This window comes from Chlorocebus sabaeus, chromosome 20 (assembly GCF_047675955.1).
Source record: "Chlorocebus sabaeus isolate Y175 chromosome 20, mChlSab1.0.hap1, whole genome shotgun sequence".
NCBI lineage: Eukaryota > Metazoa > Chordata > Mammalia > Primates > Cercopithecidae > Chlorocebus > Chlorocebus sabaeus.
The window spans coordinates 4,478,137-4,499,378 of NC_132923.1; the positions used below are offsets into that span (position 1 = coordinate 4,478,137).

Consider the following 21,242-nt stretch of genomic DNA (forward strand, 5'->3'; position numbering starts at 1 on the left):
ATGGTATTTCTAGTTCTAGATCCTTAAGGAATCGCCACACTGTCTTCCACAATGGTTGAACTAGTTTACAGTCCCACCAACAGTGTAAAAGGGTTCCTATTTCTCCACATCCTCTCCAGCACCTGTTGTTACCTGATTTTTTATGATTGCCATTCTCACTGGTGTGAGATGGTATCTCATTGTGGTTTTGATTTGTATTTATCTGATGGCTAGTGATGATGAGCATTTTTTCATGTGTCTGTTGGCTGCATAAATGTCTTCTTTTGAGACGTGTCTGTTCATATCTATCACCCACTTGTTGATGGGGTTGTTTGTTTTTCTCTTGTAAATGTGTTTGAATTCTTTGTAGATTCTGGATACTAGCCCTTTGTTAGATGAGTAGGTTGCAAAAATTTTCTCCCATTCTGTAGGTTGCCTGTTCACTCTGATGGTAGTTTCTTTTGCTGTGCAGAAGCTCTTTAGTTTAATTAGATCCCATTTGTCAATTTTGGCTTTTGTTGCCATTGCTTTTGGTGTTTTAGAAATGAAGTCCTTGCCCATGTCCTCAAAGGTATTGCCTAGGTTTTCTTTTAGGGTTTTTATGGTTTTAGTTCTAACATTTAAGTCTTTAATACATCTTGAATTAATTTTTGTGTAAGATGTAAGGAAAGGATCCAGTTTCAGCTTTCTACATATGTCTAGCCAGTTTTCCCAGCACCATTTATCAAATAGGGAATCCTTTCCCCATTTCTTGTTTTTGTCAGGTTTGTCAAAGATCAGATGGTTGTTGATGTGTGGTATTATTTCTGAGGGTTTTGTTCTGTTCCATTGTTCTATAACTCTCTTTTGGTACCAGTACTATGCTGTTTTGGTTACTATAGCCTTGCAGTATAGTTTGAAGTCAGGTATCGTGATGCCTCCAGCTTTGTTCTTTTGGCCTAAGATTGTCTTGGTAATGCAGGCTCTCTTTTGGTTCCATATGAACTTTAAAGTAGTTTTTATAGCTTTGAGAGTTCCTTTGGAATTGATTTCTAGTTTCATTTTGCTGTGATCTGAGGAGACACTTGATATGATTTTGATTTTTTTTTTTTTTTGAGACAGAGTCTCACGTGGTGGAGTGAGAGCAAGAGGGGGAGGAGATGCCACACACTTTTAAACAACAACATCTCACAAAAACAAACGATGGAGAATAGAACCAAGCCATGAGGAATTCACCCCCATGACCCAACATGACCCAAACACCTCTCACCAAGTCCCACATCCAACATGAGATTTAGAGAAGACAACATCTAAACTTGTTACAGTTCAACATGAGATAAAAAAAAAAAATCAATAGTGTTCAGAGTACAGGTGGTTTTTTGTTATACTGATAAGTTCTTTAGTGGTGATTTCTGAGATTTTGGTGCACATGTCACCTGAGCAGTGTGCACCATACCTAATATGTACGCTTTTATTTCTCATCCTCCTCACCTTTCCCCCGAGTCCCCAAAATCCATTGTATCATTCTTATGCCTTTGCATACACGTAGCTTAGCTCCCACTTACAAGTGAGAACATACAATATTTAGTTTTCCATTCCCAAGTTACTTTACTTGGAATAATGGTCTCAAGCTCCATCCAACTTGCTACAAATAACATTATTTCATTCCTTTTGATGGCTGAGTAGTATTCCATGGTGTATATACAAACATTTTCTTTATCTACTTTATCTACTGGTCGATGGGCACTTAGATTGGTTCCATATCTTTGCAATTGCAAATTGTGCTGCTACAAACATATAATGACTGCTTTTTCTTTGAGTAAATATCTAGTAGTGGGATTGCTGGATTGAATGGTAGTTGTACTTTTAGTTCTTTAAGGAATCTTTGTACTGTTTTTTATAGTGGTTGTTCTACTTTACATTCCCACCAGCAGTGTAAAAGTGTTCCTTTTTCACCACATCCCTGCTAACATCTATTACTTTCTGACTTTTTGATTATGGCCATTGTTGCAGGAGTAAGTTGGTATCTCATTACAGTTTTAATTTGCATTTCCCTGATAATTAGTAATGTTAAGCATTGTTTTCATATATTTGTTGGCTGTTTGTATATTCCCTTTTGAGAATTTTCTATTCATGTCCTTTGCCAACTCTTTGATAGGATTTTTGGTTGTTTTGAGTTCCTTGTAGATTCTGGATATGAGTCTTTCATTGGATGCATAGTTTGTGAATATTTTCTTCCACTCTGTGGTGTGTCTGTTTACTCTGCTGATTATTTCTATTGCTGTGCAGAACTGTTTAGTTTAATTAGGTCCCATTTGTTTATTTTTGTTTTTGTTGCATTTGCTTTTGGGGTCTTAGTCATGATTATGAGATTTAGAGGGGACAACATCCAATACGAGATTAAGAGGAGGGCTTGAAAAGTCTAAAATAATTACTATATGGCCCTTTAAGAAATAGTTTGCCTGCTCCTGCCCTGAAGTATTTATTAGTATCCTGTATAGATTGGTAAATTTCATATTGATTAAATTATAATCTTAAGATAAATTATATTCTCAGGACAAATTAATAGTGGTTACATATTGTTTTTATGTTAGTTTCCAACTGGGCATCTCCTCACTGATGAGTCTGAATTCTGAGCCAGCATCCTTAGGTACTTTGCACTATGTCTCTCCTAGCTCTATATAGTTATTACTAGGGATCTTAATTTTTATTTCGCTCTCTCTGCATGATCCAAGGCTTAGGAACATATCCTGGATACACTTTGGGGAGAAAAACAAAAATGTGGCTTGGATGAGAGTATTGTTAGGAGGATTTATAGGTAGATGGGTAGTTTTTCCTAAAGAATGTTTATTTAAAAATGGTTTTCAACAGAAGGATCTAGGAGTGTGTCACAATAGTCTCTACTCAATCAACAGTAACACTCAAAAGTTAATAACCCAGATGGGAACCTGGGTTATTATAGACAAGCTGGAGGCCATTTAGCTGGAAGAAAATTCATCAAGGCAGGGTTTGAAAGTTTGAAAGCTGGGTTCTAGTATTGGCAAAACTTAGTGTTATGGTGGATTCAGAAAGTTGCCATAGGACCAATGAGGGGAAGTGACAAGGGGGGAAGTGACAAGGAGATGGATTTCAGTTCATGAAAACTAAATTTCGAACAATCCAGAGCTACATGTTTATTGTGACTGTTTTGTAATACAGTTCTCTAATAGGGAACATTGTCAATTAATGTTAGAAACACTAAAAAGGAAAAGAGTATGACAGATAGGAGGGAGAGAGACTTAAAGTTTATGGATCACTTACTATGTACAAGACTTTATATTTTGCTCTTTATGTATTTTATCTGAGCAAAACACAAGCTAGCTCATGATATTCTCACAGAATACCAACATCAGACAAAGTCACTCTGTGACCACAATGAAGTGAGAGGAAAAAAAACTACCATTTAATAATCCTGTCTAATTACATATAAGACTGTATAATCAGAAAAATATATTTAGTTTTCTAGTTAAAATGAGTGACTGCTATGATCTTTCTCAAATACAGATTTAGTCTACCTTAATAAATAGATTCATTAAGATACCTAATCATGGAATTATTTCTAGTAATTGACAGGACCAAATCCAGAGCAAGCTTAGCTTTCTTGAACCCTTCCTCCTCACTTAAAATTGCCTAATGTGAGCCCACATCCTGTAATAATTTCTATCTAACACTCTCTTACAGAAATGTCCCACAACTCCAGTGGTGTGTGATCACCCACATTGCAGTGAGTCAATAAACCTAATTTTGTTAGATTATGGGTATGTCCCTTTCTTTTGCTGGAAGGCCCTGTCCTGTCATTTAATTCTCAAAGCAACCCAAATATGTTCAGTTTAAAGGTAAAGAAAATAAGGCTGTGAGATGCTAAGTCACTTAGGCAAAGTTAATTATTTGGAGAAGTTTAGTTGCCAAATAGGTATTCTACATCTGCAACATGAAGTGGGAAATGTAAACTAACACACTTTAAAACTATTGTAGTTAGTGTTTACATTTTATCTTACTTAATTCTCACAACACACATTTATACATAATAAAACACTGGTTCAAATAAATAAACAACTGCCTGAGGGTACATAGGTAAAGAGTAGTAGTTAAGAGCACAGACTTTAAAACAGGTAACACGTTATGGTAATGGGACCTTGGTTATGCTCCTTTGACCATTAGGAACATTTCTGAGGCAGTGGAGCTTAGAGGTGATGATCATGGACTCGGGTCAGAGTGATTGGGTTTATAATTCTGTAGAGCACTTGTATGAGCTTGCATACATTATTAAACTCTCTGTACTTCAGTTTTCTCAAATGTAAAATGGGAATAACAGTCATAATAACCTCATAGAGTAATTGTGAGGACTGTATTAGTACATACATTGTGCTTAGAACAATATGTGTTGCTTGGCAAATGGTCAGGTAAACAGGTCTTTAATTGGAACTACAATTCAAATTAAGGTTTCTGAAGCTCCACAACCCCAGTTTGTTTGTTTGTTTGTTTTAAGAACAGGCAGCTCTTATCAGAGAGGCTTCTCAAAGGAAGAGTATTAGGTGGGATTCAGCATGTTATCAGGAAAAGTAATTGGCTAAAATGATGAGGGGAAACAGTGTCTTTTTGGATTTCTGAGGTGAGTCAAAAAATGTGAGAGTGCATGTGTTTGTGAGAAGAGTGTCGGGAGGATTAGGGTCATGTTTTCAGATCCAGAGCCCAAGAGTCTAGGTTCGGAAGTCACTAGTGATGAGGGAATAGGAGTGGCAAAGGAGGGTGATGAGATAGCAAACATTTGGGAAAGACTTTTCTGAGCCCACCTCTGCAGGTGAGAGGTAAACTTGGCTTCCCAGGAGTCTCTCCTGAGCCTGATTCTCACCTGCCTCTGGGGTTGGAGGTCTCGCTTCCTTCTGTCACTGTAGCAAAACAGTTAGTGTTAGCTCTGGGGACTCTGCCTCAGGAGGATGAGACTTGCTATAAAGGAGAAAGGGCTTATAGATCCAGTGTCCATCTCCCACACATATACTGATCCAGGCAAGATCAAAGCAGACACTGAATGATGTTCAGTGGTTGGTAGGTGAACTAGGGGGCACATTAACTGTATTGATCAGGGATTGCAAAGGTGGGACTGATAATAACGGACTTGAAAACAGACATTACTTTGAAATCCAACCATCAGTTTAGTGAAAATGTGAGTTAAGCAACTGGGACTTGAAATAATTCAATTTTGATAATCTTAGAGTATCAGATTTGGAAGAGACTTTGAAGGCCATCTTGTCCACCATTCCCTCCATTTGATTCTTACTTCATTCTACAACCAAGAGTTTAGCAAACATTTGCTTTTAAAACATTGAGAGACAAGAAATTATCTTACGTGTGTGCTGTCACAGATTGGTCAAGTGCTGACACAGATGGTAGAAAGTAGAGGTTTCTTAAACAATTATTTGTAAAATAGAGGCTGTGATTGAGAACATCTAAAGAAGTATAGACAGTCTCCAACGAACGATAATTCTACTTACAATTTTTCTACTTTACAATAATATGAAAGCAATACATATGCAATAGATTAATACAGGAGATATTCAATAACTTATTATAAAATCGGCTTTGTGTTAGATGATTTTGCCCAACTGTAGGCTAATGCAAGTTCTCTGAGCACATGTAAGGGAGGCTAGGCTAACATATGATGTTTGGGTATATTCCATGCATTTTCAACTTATTTTCATTATGGTAGGTTTATTGGCTGTAACCCGTTTGTAAGTTGAGGAGCATCTATATTGTATTCTCTCAGGAGAAGCTGCATTTGAAAATGCTTATCCTAAAGAAGGCCTTACACAGATTTTCTATTTGGAAGAGTAAAGACATTTGGTCATGCAATAATTTGGGGTCCAGAGGCCTTTAGGGTGCTCCTGAAATTATGTTTGCTAGACCTTACTTGACCTACACATACAGTTGGCTTCAGAAAAGCTAACTGGTATAAAGGGGAAACATTACCAACAACAGTTCCTTGCACACAAAAGATGATCAAAACTATTTCTTGAATTTAATTTCTCTGAGTCAGGGGGAGCAATGATGGGTCTTTCAACAGGATTAGGGAAAGTTGAGGCCAGACTAAATTTGAGAAGCTAAGTTTATTAGAATACTGTAAGCTTTGAATTGCTAAGAAGACAACAAAAAGGATGTGTTCAGGTGCAATAGAGAAAATGTAACTTAAATTTAGGCTAGAATACAACATTAATTGAGTTCACAATTCTATACTTATTGTTCCAGGCATCAGCAGGAAAATATATAACAATTAACGAAGTACTACATTTGCTTTCAAAGATCTTAACAATTTATGGGGAAGACAGACTTGTTAAAAAGGTAACAATATGCTAAATGTAAATATTATGAGGGCATAGAAAAGGAATAAATAATTCTTTTTCTGAGGGATTCAGTAGAAGTATATTTAAGGAGTTAAGATTTGGTCTGATTTTGAAGGATGAGAAGCAGTTCCCAGATGGAGAAAAGAAGAGAGATGACTTGGAAGAAAATGAAATGTAATGAAGCAAGAATTTCCTTTTTAACATATCTGTCTCCTGTAATTGGAGAGGTGAATGTACAGTCTCTTTAGGTTAGAAGAGAATCAAGAAGAGTCTTTTAAGTGTCAATTGCTTCCAATGAATTTCGTATTCTAAAATATCAAACCCAGAAGTTTATTTCTACTGCAGGGCATTTGAGTTTGAAAGAAGTGTTCGGTGTTGGGTGAGTAGTAGAGGTGCAGGGAAAGTATTGGTCTACTAATTATTAAATGAATTGTTTAAATTAATTCGTTTGGTTATTAATATCTTATTGAATACTTTTAATGTGACAGCCATTGTGATGAGTGTTAGGATGATGAAAATAAGCAAGAGACTGATTTGTCAGTAGGATAACTAGAATTGGGCAGTTCTCTTCAATTGCAGTATGATCTACACAGGGTCTGGTGTGACTGGCACTGGTTGCCATTTTATGCATTTAAAGTTGCATTGTGATTTTTGTTGTTGTTTTCTTTTTGCATCTGTTACACATTTTGCTTAAGAATAATTAGAATAGTATTTTGTATGAAATTTCACCAAGCCAGCTATATACTTTTCACCTGTATTTATATAATTGATTTTATGAAAACACAAGATGCATGTTTATTGCCACTTATCATGTTTGTTTTTGAATCTGCATTCTTTTTCTTTTCTTTTTTTTTTTTTTTGAGGTGGAGTCTCGCTCTGTCGCCCAGGCTGGAGTGCAGTGGCGCGATCTCAGCTCACTGCAAGCCCCGCCTCCTGGTTTCACGCCATTCTCCTGCCTCAGCCTCAGGAGTAGCTGGGACTACAGGTGCCCGCCACCTCCCCCGACTAGTTTTTTTTGTATTTTTTAGTAGAGACGGGGTTTCACCATGTTAGCTAGGATGGTCCCGATCTCCTGACTTCTGCCTGCCTTGGCCTCCCAGAGTGCTGGGATTACAGGCGTGAGCCACCACACCCGGCTGAATCTGCACTCTTACACCAAACATGCTAACCACCTTAACCCATCTTCCTGTCAGCAATACCCACAAGGCAAATTCACACCTTCATCTCCAAGCTTGAGGTCAGAATAGCTGAATTTTAGTTATGTTTTAAAAGTCTACATCTGACCAGGTCACTCATCTAGCAAAACATTCTTCAGTTATGCCCTACATCTATGGAGCTAAGGTCTTTTTTTTTTTTTTTTTTGTGACGGAGTCTGGCTCTGTCGCCCAGGCTGGAGTGCAGAGTGGCCGGATCTCAGCTCACTGCAAGCTCCGCCTCCCGGGTTTACGCCATTCTCCTGCCTCAGCCTCCCGAGTAGCTGGGACTACAGGCGCCGCCACCACGCCCGGCTAGTTTTTTGTATTTTTTAGTAGAGACGGGGTTTCACCGTGTTAGCCAGGATGGTCTCGATCTCCTGACCTCGTGATCCGCCCGTCTCGGCCTCCCAAAGTGCTGGGATTACAGGCTTGAGCCACCGCGCCCGGCCGGAGCTAAGGTCTTAAAGCACTGAGTGAGCTTTCCCAGTTTGCTTACCATAGAGGGGAACATGTGTTTCCTTAACGTGGGCTGCTTGCTGCTCAATGCTTTTATTTTTGTCTGAAATATTTCTTTTTCTCTTTTACATAGCTGATCCCAGATCTTCTTGGAAAATTCATCTTATGGGCTTCCTCTAAAAGTTTTTTTTCAGTCATCCGGGCCTGAGAAATGAGCCACTTCTCAGGCACTCTGAAGTGTTCTGTACTTTATTGAGATGTCTGCTTCTCTATAGGGTTGTAAGCTTTCTGGTGGCAGAGACTGTACGTTGCTGAATTTTATGTTCTTTCTGCCTGACACATATTTGTTCAATAAATATGAACTGAGCTGAACAATAAGAAAAGATTTGTTACTATATTAATCTCATGCCCAAAATTCACTCTTTAAGACTTAACTGAAGGAAAAACTATGACCTGGGGGAGGAGTTAGAATGTTTGGGAACAGTCATATAGTACAGAGCTAGAATATTTGAGGATGGTCTAAATGTTGTTTCCTTGAAATGGTATCTATAGGAAATAGAAAAGTGTTCTAATTGTTTCTTTCTCTCTATTCCCGAATTTTCTTATTTGCAAAATAGGCAAAACAATGGTGCTTATCTCATTGAAGTATACAAATTAAGTAAATATTGAATGCAAGACACTTGTAAAAATGTTTGATGAATAGTTAAGTGCTAAGAAGAGTTAGCTATTACTATTTTTACAGTAATAGTAATAGTAGTGAGAGTAATAGTAGTCATTTTAGTGCTACTTTTAAGTTAAAAAGAGGGAGAGAGAAATGAAGTTTTGGCTGGATTCAGCAGTCATATCTATCCAATGTTTTCTTCTTTCCTTCTTTACCTCAGCCTCCCATGGATCAACACAACCATTCAAGCCTGGCTGAATTTGTGTTCCTTGGCTTTGCCAGTGTGGGCTATGTCAGGGGCTGGCTTTTTGTCCTGCTGCTGTTGGCATACCTGTTCACCATCTGTGGCAACATGCTCATCTTCTCAGTCATCCGACTGGATGCAGCTCTGCACACACCCATGTACCACTTTGTCAGTGTTCTTTCCTTCTTGGAGTTGTGGTATACAGCTACCACTATCCCTAAGATGCTAGCTAATATTCTCAGTGAGAAGAAAACCATTTCTTTTGCAGGATGCCTCCTTCAGACCTACTTCTTCCACTCCTTGGGAGCTTCTGAATGCTACCTTCTTACAGCCATGGCCTATGATAGATACCTGGCCATTTGTCGGCCCCTCCAGTACCCTGCAATTATGACCACCACACTCTGTGCCAAGATGGCTGCTGCTTGTTGGATTTGTGGCTTCCTGTGTCCCATTTCTGAGGTCATCCTGGTCTCCCAACTCCCATTCTGTGCTTACAATGAAATCCAACACATTTTCTGTGACTTTCCACCTTTGCTGAGCTTGGCCTGCAAGGACACGTCCACTAACGTTCTGGTGGACTTTGCCACTAATGCTTTCATAATTCTTATCACTTTCCTCTTTATCATGTTTTCTTATGCAAGGATCATTGGGGCTGTGCTGAAGATAAAAACAGCATCAGGAAGAAAGAAGGCCTTTTCTACCTGTGCCTCACATCTTGCTGTAGTCCTCATCTTCTTTGGGAGCATCATCTTCATGTATGTGCGGCTAAAGAAGAGCTATTCACTGACTCTTGACCGAACACTTGCTGTAGTTTACTCTGTACTAACGCCAATGGTCAATCCAATTATCTACAGTCTTCGTAACAAGGAACTCATTAAAGGCATCAGGAGGACCATCTTCCAGAAGAGAGATAAAGCTAGTGTTGCTCACCATTGACTTTCTTCCAATGTCCTTTCTCACCTCAATGTTCAGTTCATAAAAGTTCTATGTCCCTTTAGCTTGGCCTTGAATAATCTTCCCATCATCACACGTGCTCTGAATTTCAGTTCCTTTCACTTCTTCAAATACTTCATTTCTTTATGGTTTTCTCATTTTCTACATCTCTACTTTCTCCATTTTTTACTTGATCACTTATGTCAGCATTTAAGAATATTTTAGTATCTACATTCTTCTTTTAAAAAATAAGCATGTATATTTCCTTGGCCACACATTTGCATCCAGCTAGAGATCAATTTCTCTGCTCCTTTTTCCAGTCAAACTTCTCAAAACACCATATCTCCTCTTCTTTACTTCATATTCACTTCTCAGCTTATTCCAATCTTATTTTGCCTCAGATCTTCCAACTAATATTTTGTGAAGGCCATTATTGACCTCCATGCTGCCAAATCCATCAGAAACTTCTTTTCCTTCCTCTCTCCTGAACTCTTGACACACACGGCCAGTTTTTATGCCTCAACTCTCTTAGCTTTTACTCCTTAAGTCTCCCTAAATCTATGACATCATTACCTCCCAATTTTCTTCTTATCTTTCTGGTGAGTCTTTCCCAGCCTTCGTTGTCCTGCTGTGCTATATCCCTAGATACTCAGAGTTATTCTTATGGATTTAAATATGATCTCTGTCTATCACAAGGGCTCTTAAATTTTTATTTCCAAACCACATTTTTTCTCTGAGATTTAGACTTATATATTCAACTTCCCACTTATCAACAGTGCCTGGATTGGAATTCTTAATAATTTAAAACTTAACATGTCAAAATTGATTTCTTAAAATTTCTAACCATGAAACCTTGATGCTTTTGTTTCCCTGTGTTTCTTCTAGAAAATTTTAAATATTCTATTTTGCTTCCTTTTCTTCCACTCATAATTGCGATCAATTATTAATGTATGCCAATCTTTTCACAAAATATATTCTTGAATCAATTTATTTCTTATTCACTTTAGTGTTTCTACCCTGGTGTAAATTGCCAACATCTCTCAACTGGATTAATATAATAATATTCTACCCACATTCCTTTCTCCTACTCTCATTCTATTCTAATATATTTTCCACACAAAATATAAAGTAATGTATTTGAAATCTGAATTGTATATATCATTTTATAAAAACATGAGAAATTCTCAATTGCCCTTAAGATAAAATTCAAAGTCTCACCATACTTTATAAGGCTAAACAAAATTCTTCCCTGCCTTCCTCTCCAACATAGACTCATACCTCTTCTCCCTCAGCTCCCTCTTCCCTAGCTACCTGATTACCCTTTCAGGTCTTCAAATACATTACGGATTTTTCTGGCTTCAGGATCTTTACCCTGTTTTTCCCCCAATATTTCATTTGGCTCACTCCTCTTAATTGTGTGATTTTTCTGTTCAAATATCAATTTCCAGTGATGCCTGCTTTGAGAGGACTTCTGAACACTCAGTCTAATTTATGTCACTCATTTTTATCTCTGAAGTGTGTTTTGCTTCTCTTCAAAATATGTATGGCAATTTATGTGTTTGTGGACATTTATGTATGTATAGATAGATATAGTTTGTCATTCTTTCCTACAAGCATCTATAAACTAGATTTCGTCTCAAATTATTTCAGTTTTTTAATTTGTTGTATGTCCAGAATCTAGCACAGCACCTAAATAGGATGAGTATTCAATGCAAGTGTAATGAATGAAACATGTAATGAATCTTACCCACACCTGGTCAATAACATATTTGGCCTTTAACAGTGACATAATGATTCTAATCATTACTGAAACTCACTCTTCCACAGAATGCATTGGTCTTCCCTAGTTGTACTCACCTGTTTTCTGCACATCCCACCTCAACTTGTCTCACATCTGCCTTTTGAATTTCCTTGGATAATACTGGTAGCTGGTCCTTATTTAGTCACTGTGCATCATACTAGGTTATCTTTTCTGGATCTGTATTTATTTTTTTTACTCACAGACTTTGGTGGGCTGGTAAGCTATCTCTAGATAATATTCATTTTTAACATGATATGGTTATGTGTAAACATAAATTTTCATGTCATTTGAGAAAATGCATAAGTGTAGGATTGCTAGGACGCATGATAAATGCATGTTTATAATTAACTGTCTATCTGTTTTCCAAAGACTAGTGCTTTTTGGGTCCCTCCGCTGTGGTGCAATGTGGGGCATGTGTAGTAAAACTCCATTCAGTCTGGGCAACTTCCCTGAGCTGTGGGAATGGGCTTGTCATGAACCCCAGGCTTCTGTTTCTCATTGCTGCCTGTCTATGAGTAACAAATCTGCTTTTCTTGATTTGTTATGTGTTTTGTCTCACCAGATTCATGAACTAGGTAGAGAACCTTTGCACATATATGTATGTCCTTTATTCCAAATCCTCCCTGCTGTCATCCACACTATTTTATCATATATTTTTGTAAAATAAACACACAGTAAATTGCTACTATTTTTGCTTTATACAGTCATTTTCTGTGAACAGTGGTGGTAAAAGACATTACAAGAGGGTGAGAGGTTAGTGAGTACTGAGGAAGTCAATGGAGTTACAGGTTCAAGTCATGTGATAACATAAAAAAGACCGGCAGTTATGTGCTAAAGTCTGCTCACAGTTTTTGAGAAATGATTGACAACTTATTAGAAATTCTGTGGCACCAATAGCTTGGAATCAGATACATTGGGAGTATTAGCACTATGCCAATCAGCAAATGTTATAAATCAGGGCCTTTTTAAAAACGGTAGGCTATGTCAAAGCTAAACAATGCAGACGCTAAAGTGGTAAGGACAGATTTAATCATTAATATATAGATATACAAATATATATACACACACACACAAACACACACAGACATGCACACACACACATAGACATAAATTATTTTGGTAGCTTTGAATTTTCTCAGGCAGGCACTTAAAGAGATGCTAGGATCATCTGTGGCCTTGAGCTCTTAGAAACTGTGTCAGTGTTTAAGTCTTTTAATGTATGTGGTGGGGGAGGGAAGGTGGGGAGGGTGGATGAAATCATTTTTGCTGACAGTCTATAGATTTTGTAAGCCAAGGTTGAGGTTTAGTCAAAAAGAGAACTAGAGTTCAATGAAGTAGAGAATCTTTGTTAGAGGAAAGTCAGTTATTAAAACATTTACCCCAACACAAGTAGAGACAGAATAACATTTGGAGGGAGGGTAGCACAACTGATGGACATATTTTAGGGATAGATGATATTCTAGCAGAATTGATGGACATATTTTAGGAATAGATAATATTCTAGTTCACAGAAAAGAAGTAATTGAAATGAAACTGACAGAGGTGGAAAATTTAATTTAAAAGGTAGTGGTTATTTAACCCTTAATTGCCTTATAGGGATTTAGAAAACCTGAATAAACCTTTAGTCATTAAGTAAATAAAATTATTACTTAAACTCTATGTATACAAATCAAAAAACAAAATAATACTTTGACTCAAAAATTATGTTATTAGTTAAAAATCTATTTACCACAAACAAAATATTAAATACTTGCAACTCAGTTTGAAAAAAAAATATATTCCAGAAAGAAAGTAGGAGATAGAAAAATATAAACTTGGATGAAGAATATTGAAAGTGTGGGTGGGATAGGGAAAATGACAAAAATTATTTAATTCTTCTCATAGTTTATATTATAGCTTGTAAGTACTTTTTTTTTTTTACATTATCACATTTGATTATTACTTTTATATGAGGAAAGTAAATCTTCTTTATACTTTTTAAAATTTTTATCTGACAAACAATTATATATGTGATGTTTTGATACATGTATGCAGAGTGGAATGATCAAATTAGGCTAATTAACATATTTATCACCTCACATATAGTACTTATCATTTTTATTTTGTGGCAAGAATATTTAAAATCTACCCTTCTGGCAGTATTGCCAACCAAGGCTTAATGAAGTGCCTAATGTCACATAAGTATTGGGAAGAACGGCTAGAACTGAAATCCAGGGTTCTGAAGCAGCACTCTTTATGGAGCAGGTAACATTAGAGTAGAGAGGAGAATGCAGTGTGTATGACAACATATAACTGCTATAAATATGAGCAACAGACAAGATAAGGAGTCGGCCTTGATGGTATTTACATCCTCAGTGTCTCCCTGTCCTTACCCTTTCGGGATCAGAGAAGGTCAGTTACATTTTATAAAGATCCTATCACAATTGAAAGTTGTATGCTTACTCCCAAGTCATGCAATACAGGAACCCATTTGAACCTAGTTTTCACACCAGTTGTTGTTATTTACTAAAGGAAGTAATTGCCTTGATACATATTCTATCTCAACTTGGACTGGTAGTTATTGTTGTAGTAACTAATAGGTAATGAAGGACTACTAGCTAATGAACTTGCTGTCTGTCAGTTCCCTTCCTGAGAGAGCACTTTAGTGACCCCAGGAGGTCTGCTCAGAAGGCCCATGGGCTTCTGCCTCTGTAAGAACCCTATCAAGAATCTAGGTTTTATGGGAGAATAATTTGTTTTATGGTTTAACTTATTCCCACAGGTTCCATCAAAGTGATAGACTTCAACTCCTCCAGGCCCCTGGAGTAGCTGGGTATAATACTGCAAATGACACATAGGAAGTGAGCAGGAAGTTCTCTTTGAATTTCAGACTCTGAGCAGTGGCCGGGCTTCCAGAGTTAAGCTGTAGCAGAGCCCTCCCCACCATCAATCTCTAGGTAAGACTTTATCAAGCAGGTATTTTCATCTTCACACTCCTTCTTAGCCTGCTTACTAAGAGACCTAGAAGATTCAGAAATATGGAGAGGTTTTGAATAATCAGGGTCCATAAAACACATAATTCAAACACAGAAACTATTTTAAAAAACAGTTATTCTGCTTTTCAAATGCTATAGTGAAGAGTCTGGCTTCAAAATTAGTAAATTGACTATATTTTTAATTAACTGTGTAAACTGGAACAAGTCTTCTCCCCTTTCCGGATCCCAGTTTTTTTGGTTGTTGTTTGTTTGTTTTTTTTAAATGAAGACATTGAGTGAGATAATCTCTCAAATTGCATCCCCCTTCTCACCCCCAGATCTTTGGCCCTATGCCTAAACAATTATGAACTATGAATAATGCAGCTATGGTATCTGAAGAAAAGAATGCAAGGCGTATATTCTAAAAGCTTTCTAGAATTAGGGGAATAAACTAGGATTTCAATGGACCTAAGTAAGATAAATGTAAACTTGTATATGTGGTAGGTTTTAAGAGAGCCCTGATTCCAATATCAGGAAATGGGAGTAGATGAGTAACTGATGAGCGGAAGAGCTGCACAAGTCATCTCGATCACCCTCTTTTTGATTACCCACCATAACTCTGATATGTCAGGCATTGTGCTAAGTACTCTAGGAGGTACGACATGGTATGAAGTTTCCTCATTAATTTCAAGAAGCTCACAGAGAGTTGCTTTGGAGTGATAAGACATATGCATGGAAAATAATTGCAGTGCATTACAGGATATAATTGGGGGGACAGTGAGAAAGTACTACTGAGAATTTAGAAGTGTGAAAGAACAGTATTTAACTTAGATGGTCAGGGGAACAAATGACAGACTTGAGCTAGAAAATGGTTCAAGTGTCTTCAGATTGATAAAAGATAAAGCGTATTTCTAGTGAGGGTACACTGCAAACAAAGGAGTCTAGGCTAAATACAGAAACTCACTTGGCAAACACTGAAATTGCTATAATGGTGATGAAAAGAGTGTTTAAAAACATGACTCTGGACCAGAGCAGTAGGGTTGTATCACAGAGCAAAGCAAAGAATAATGGTGAAAGCCAGGTTTCTGGTCATTGGAAGGGAGAGTTGTAAACTAAAGTATTTCAAAAATGGAGAGAACTGTCTTATGGGTCAGGAAGCTTCCAGTGCTGTAAATCCAGGCACAGAGTGGATGCCCATTTGTGGGGACATGAATTCCTTTATGAGTGAGAAGATATCAGTTTTTGCTGTACTGAATCAAAATTAGAAACATAAGTACAATATGAAGTTTGATACACATGATTTATCCTTCTATTTTAGCCTTCCTTTTTGTGACATTTAAAGATATTTTCTTTTTATGAACTGTTGGAAATATATAATACATTTAAGATATTCTAACAATCCAATGAAATCCAAAATTATGGGGGCCACTGGAAAGGCATAGTTCCTAAAGCTTCTTTCAACACTAACTTGAGGTTTATCAGTACTAGAAGTTACAATCATAATTAGAAATAATAAAAGTATTTTTTTTTTAAAAAAGGGAAAACCATCAGTATTTTTGCCATCTTAAAGGTGGTGTGAAGAAAAGAAGGAAATTGTCCAAACCTCTGAGTATTGTGAACTTGTAAGATGAGGGAGTTGGGGGTGCCAGTTTTCCATGGAAAATAATACTTTGATTGCTTAGGCAGAGTATGGAGGGAGGGAACAATAGCTGGTCATTAATGAGTGATGATACAATGTATAGTGTGATAATAAGTCTTTGGAGTTATGTGGAAACTTTACCTTCTTAGAAAGGAGAGAACAAGATACTGGCTTCTCATATTCAATCTTCTGACCAGCCATCCATGTAGATCTGAAAATTTAGTTAAGGGTTCAGAGTCTAGACAACTCATCTGTGAGTGGGACTGGAGGCCAGAGAAGGAAAGAGGCAGCTCTAGAATATAACCTTTTATTTATATTTAGAAGGGAAGGAATGTAGAACATCTAGAAAATAAGGGTCTGAGAAGAAGTAGACATTTAAGGATAATCCTTTATAGAAGGCAGGTATGCATCCAATACTCGAAGGAAACAGAAGGCAGAATTGGGCAGTGGATAGACATGGATATGCAGTGAGAAAAACTAAGACAAAGAGATTTTGGATAATAAAGTAATTGTGCTAAAGCACAATCATCCATATAAAAGTTTGGCCCAGAAGTAGTTCTCTGGAATCTTAGTAGAGAAACATCCTATATTAAGTCTTGTATTGAGAAAGGCTTTTATGTATGGGATGGACATTCTCCCTAGGTTTAGAAAAATGCTAAGAAAAATCAGAGTAAACAAAGTTAGTCTGGATGAATTTTAGGATCCTGGAGAGGGAAGAAGTGATAAGAAGATTGGAAGGCAGAAAGAGAAGACTTGGTGTCTTTCGTAACTCTTGGCCTTTGCACAAGCACTCCCTTTTGTTTCAAATACTGTTTTTTAATTATTGCCTCAATAATTAATAGCCTACCAACCAAAAAAAGTCCAGGACCAGATGGATTCACAGCTGAATTCTACCAGAGGTACTAGGAGGAGCTGGTACCATTCCTTCTGAAACTATTCCAATCAATAGAAAAAGAGGGAATCCTCCCTAACTCATTTTATGAGGCCAACATCATCCTGATACCAAAGCCTGGCAGAGACACAACAAAAAAAGAGAATTTTAGACCAATATCCCTGATGAACATCGATGCAAAAATCCTCAATAAAATACTGGCAAACCGGATTCAGCAACACATCAAAAAGCTTATCCACCATGATCAAGTGGGCTTCATCCCTGGGATGCAAGGCTGGTTCAACATTCGCAAATCAATAAACATAATCCAGCATATAAACAGAACCAAAGACAAAAACCACATCATTATCTCAATAGATGCAGAAAAGGCTTTTGACAAAATTCAACAGCCCTTCATGCTAAAAACGCTCAATAAATTCGGTATTGATGGAATGTACCTCAAAATAATAAGAGCTATTTATGACAAACCCACAGCCAATATCATACTGAATGGGCAAAAACTGGAAAAATTCCCTTTGAAAACTGGCACAAGACAGGGATGCCCTCTCTCACCACTCCTATTCAACATAGTGTTGGAAGTTCTGGCTAGGGCAATCAGGCAAGAGAAAGAAATCAAGGGGATTCAGTTAGGAAAAGAAGAAGTCAAATTGTCCCTGTTTGCAGATGACATGATTGTATATTTAGAAAACCCCATTGTCTCAGCCCAAAATCTCCTTAAGCTGATAAGCAACTTCAGCAAAGTCTCAGGATACAAAATTAATGTGCAAAAATCACAAGCATTCTTATACACCAGTAACAGACAAACAGAGAGCCAAATCAGGAATGAACTTCCATTCACAATTGCTTCAAAGAGAATAAAATACCTAGGAATCCAACTTACAAGGGATGTAAAGGACCTCTTCAAAGAGAACTACAAACCACTGCTCAGTGAAATCAAAGAGGACACAAACAAATGGAAGAACATACCATGCTCATGGATAGGAAGAATCAATATCGTGAAAATGGCCATACTGCCCAAGGTAATTTATAGATTCAATGCCATCCCCATCAAGCTACCAATGACTTTCTTCACAGAATTGGAAAAAACTGCTTTAAAGTTCATATGGAACCAAAAAAGAGCCCGCATCTCCAAGACAATCCTAAGTCAAAAGAACAAAGCTGGAGGCATCACGCTACCTGACTTCAAACTATACTACAAGGCTACAGTAACCAAAACAGCATGGTACTGGTACCAAAACAGAGATATAGACCAATGGAACAGAACAGAGTCCTCAGAAATAATACCACACATCTACAGCCATCTGATCTTTGACAAACCTGAGAGAAACAAGAAATGGGGAAAGGATTCCCTATTTAATAAATGGTGCTGGGAAAATTGGCTAGCCATAAGTAGAAAGCTGAAACTGGATCCTTTCCTTACTCCTTATACGAAAATTAATTCAAGATGGATTAGAGACTTAAATGTTAGACCTAATACCATAAAAATCCTAGAGGAAAACCTAGGTAGTACTATTCAGGACATAGGCATGGGCAAAGACTTCATGTCTAAAACACCAAAAGCAACGGCAGCAAAAGCCAAAATTGACAAATGGGATCTCATTAAACTAAAGAGCTTCTGCACAGCAAAAGAAACTACCATCAGAGTGGGCAGGCAACCTACAGAATGGGAGAAAATTTTTGCAATCTACTCATCTGACAAAGGGCTAATATCCAGAACCTACAAAGAACTCAAACAAATTTACAAGAAAAAAACAAACAACCCCATCCAAAAGTGGGCAAAGGATATGAACAGACATTTCTCAAAAGAAGACATTCATACAGCCAACAGACACATGAAAAAATGCTCATCATCACTGGCCATCAGAGAAATGCAAATCAAAACCACAATGAGATACCATCTCACACCAGTTAGAATGGCGATCATTCAAAAGTCAGGAAACAACAGGTGCTGGAGAGGATGTGGAGAAATAGGAACACTTTTACACTGTTGGTGGGATTGTAAACTAGTTCAACCATTATGGAAAACAGTATGGCGATTCCTCAAGGATCTAGAACTAGATGTACCATATGACCCAGCCATCCCATTACTGGGTATATACCCAAAGGATTATAAATCATGCTGCTATAAAGACACATGCACACGTATGTTTATTGCAGCACTATTCACAATAGCAAAGACTTGGAATCAACCCAAATGTCCATCAGTGACAGATTGGATTAAGAAAATGTGGCACATATACACCATGGAATACTATGCAGCCATAAAAAAGGATGAGTTTGTGTCCTTTGTAGGGACATGGATGCAGCTGGAAACCATCATTCTTAGCAAACTATCACAAGAACAGAAAACCAAACACCGCATGTTCTCACTCATAGGTGGGAACTGAACAATGAGATCACTTGGACTCGGGAAGGGGAACATCACACACCGGGGCCTATCATGGGGAGGGGGGAGGGGGGAGGGATTGCATTGGGAGTTATACCTGATGTAAATGACGAGTTGATGGGTGCAGCACACCAACATGGCACAAGTATACATATGTAACAAACCTGCACGTTGTGCACATGTACCCTACAACTTAAAGTATAATAATAATAAATAAATTTAAAAAAAAAATCAAATACTGTTTTTTCACTTTTCCATCTAAAAAATTCTGACACTTTATTCACTTCAAATAAAAATTATATATTCTGGCAAGGCAAGGTGGCTTATGCCTGTAATCCAAGCACTTTTAGAGGCCAAAGCAGGCGGATCACTTGAGCCCAGGAATTCAAGACCAGCCTGAGCAACATGGCTAAGCCCTGTCTCTATCAAAAACACAAACATTTGCTAGTCATGGTGGCGCATACCTGTAGTCCCAGCTATTTGCAAAGGCAGAGGCGGGAGGATTGCGTGAGCCCAGGAGGTCAAGGCTACAGTGAGCAGAGATCCTGCCACTGCACTCCAGCCTGGGTGATAGAGTGAGATGCTGTCTCCAAAAATAATAATAATAATAATAAAGTATGTGTTCTATGAAATTTTCCTGATTTATCTCCATATCCAGCCCATGGCTCGTAACTCCTACTGCATATGCAAATTAGCAGTTATCTTAATTGATTTGCATATTAATTACATAAATATTTATTGAGTTGTTGTAACTATATTTCAGACATGGCTCTAAGGACTTGACATACACCAGTAAACAAAATAGAAAAGAAAAAAATCTTTGCCCTTAAGGAACTTATACTCTCAAAGAGGAGTGAACCAATAAACAATAGGAATAAGAAATAAGTACATTTTACAGGTTAGAACATGATAAGTCCTCTGGAAACAAAGTTAAAAGTTAAGTAGAGAAAGGCAATAGCAGTACAGAATATGGATGTAAGGATGGAGGCACACTGCTGTTATATAGGGTGGCCCAGGTAGTTGAGCCGGTGAAATTTGAGCAAAGATAAAATCAATGAAAGAGCTATCCAAACGCTGAAAGAGATTCAAGAAGAAGGAAAGAGCTACAGCAAAGGTTGTTAAATGATATGTCACTGAACACATTTGATCAATGGAAACGCAGAACCTAATTTAAAATTTAACAGGATCACTCTGCTGTGTTAAGATGAGGCTACAAGTGGACAAATGCAAGTAGGGAGATCTGTTAGGAGTCAATTACAGCAACAGAGGCAAGATAAAAGTGACTTGGACCAAGGTGGTAAAACACAGTCAGTTCCTGGATATATGAGAGAAAGACAGAAACAAGGATGACTGCAGGAGTTTAGTCTGTCAGTTGGAAGATTGCAATTGCCATCATTTGTGATGGGGAAGACTAGGGGTAGAGCCCCCAGGAGTTCAGTTTGAGATGGCTCTTAGACTTACAAGAGGAGATGTGTGTAGGTAGTGAAATATATGAGTCTGGAGTAGGGGAGAAAAATATTGCCTGAGATATGGATTTAGATGTCTTCAACACATTTATAGTGTTTAAAGCTCTTGTATTGGATGGTATTAGCAGATGATTTGAGTTTATATAGAAGAGGAAAGAAAAGATTAAACATGGACCATGGGCACTGTGACATTGAAAGGGTGGGGCATGGAGGAGAAACTAATGATGCAGAATAAGAAGGAATGACTAATAAGATAGAAAGTAACCAAAAGTATAATAC

The 21,242-nt window shown here is 37.6% G+C and overlaps 1 protein-coding gene across 1 annotated transcript; it reads left to right on the forward strand.

Annotated features, from left to right (window-relative positions):
• Nucleotides 1-5,008: 5,008 nt before the first annotated feature.
• Nucleotides 5,009-12,309, forward strand: OR6N2 (olfactory receptor family 6 subfamily N member 2). Its single transcript, XM_073008091.1, has 2 exons — nt 5,009-5,043; nt 8,869-12,309. Exon 2 carries the CDS (start codon nt 8,875-8,877, stop codon nt 9,826-9,828), a length of 954 nt encoding a protein of 317 aa, XP_072864192.1. The 5' UTR covers nt 5,009-5,043; nt 8,869-8,874; the 3' UTR covers nt 9,829-12,309.
• Nucleotides 12,310-21,242: the final 8,933 nt, after the last annotated feature.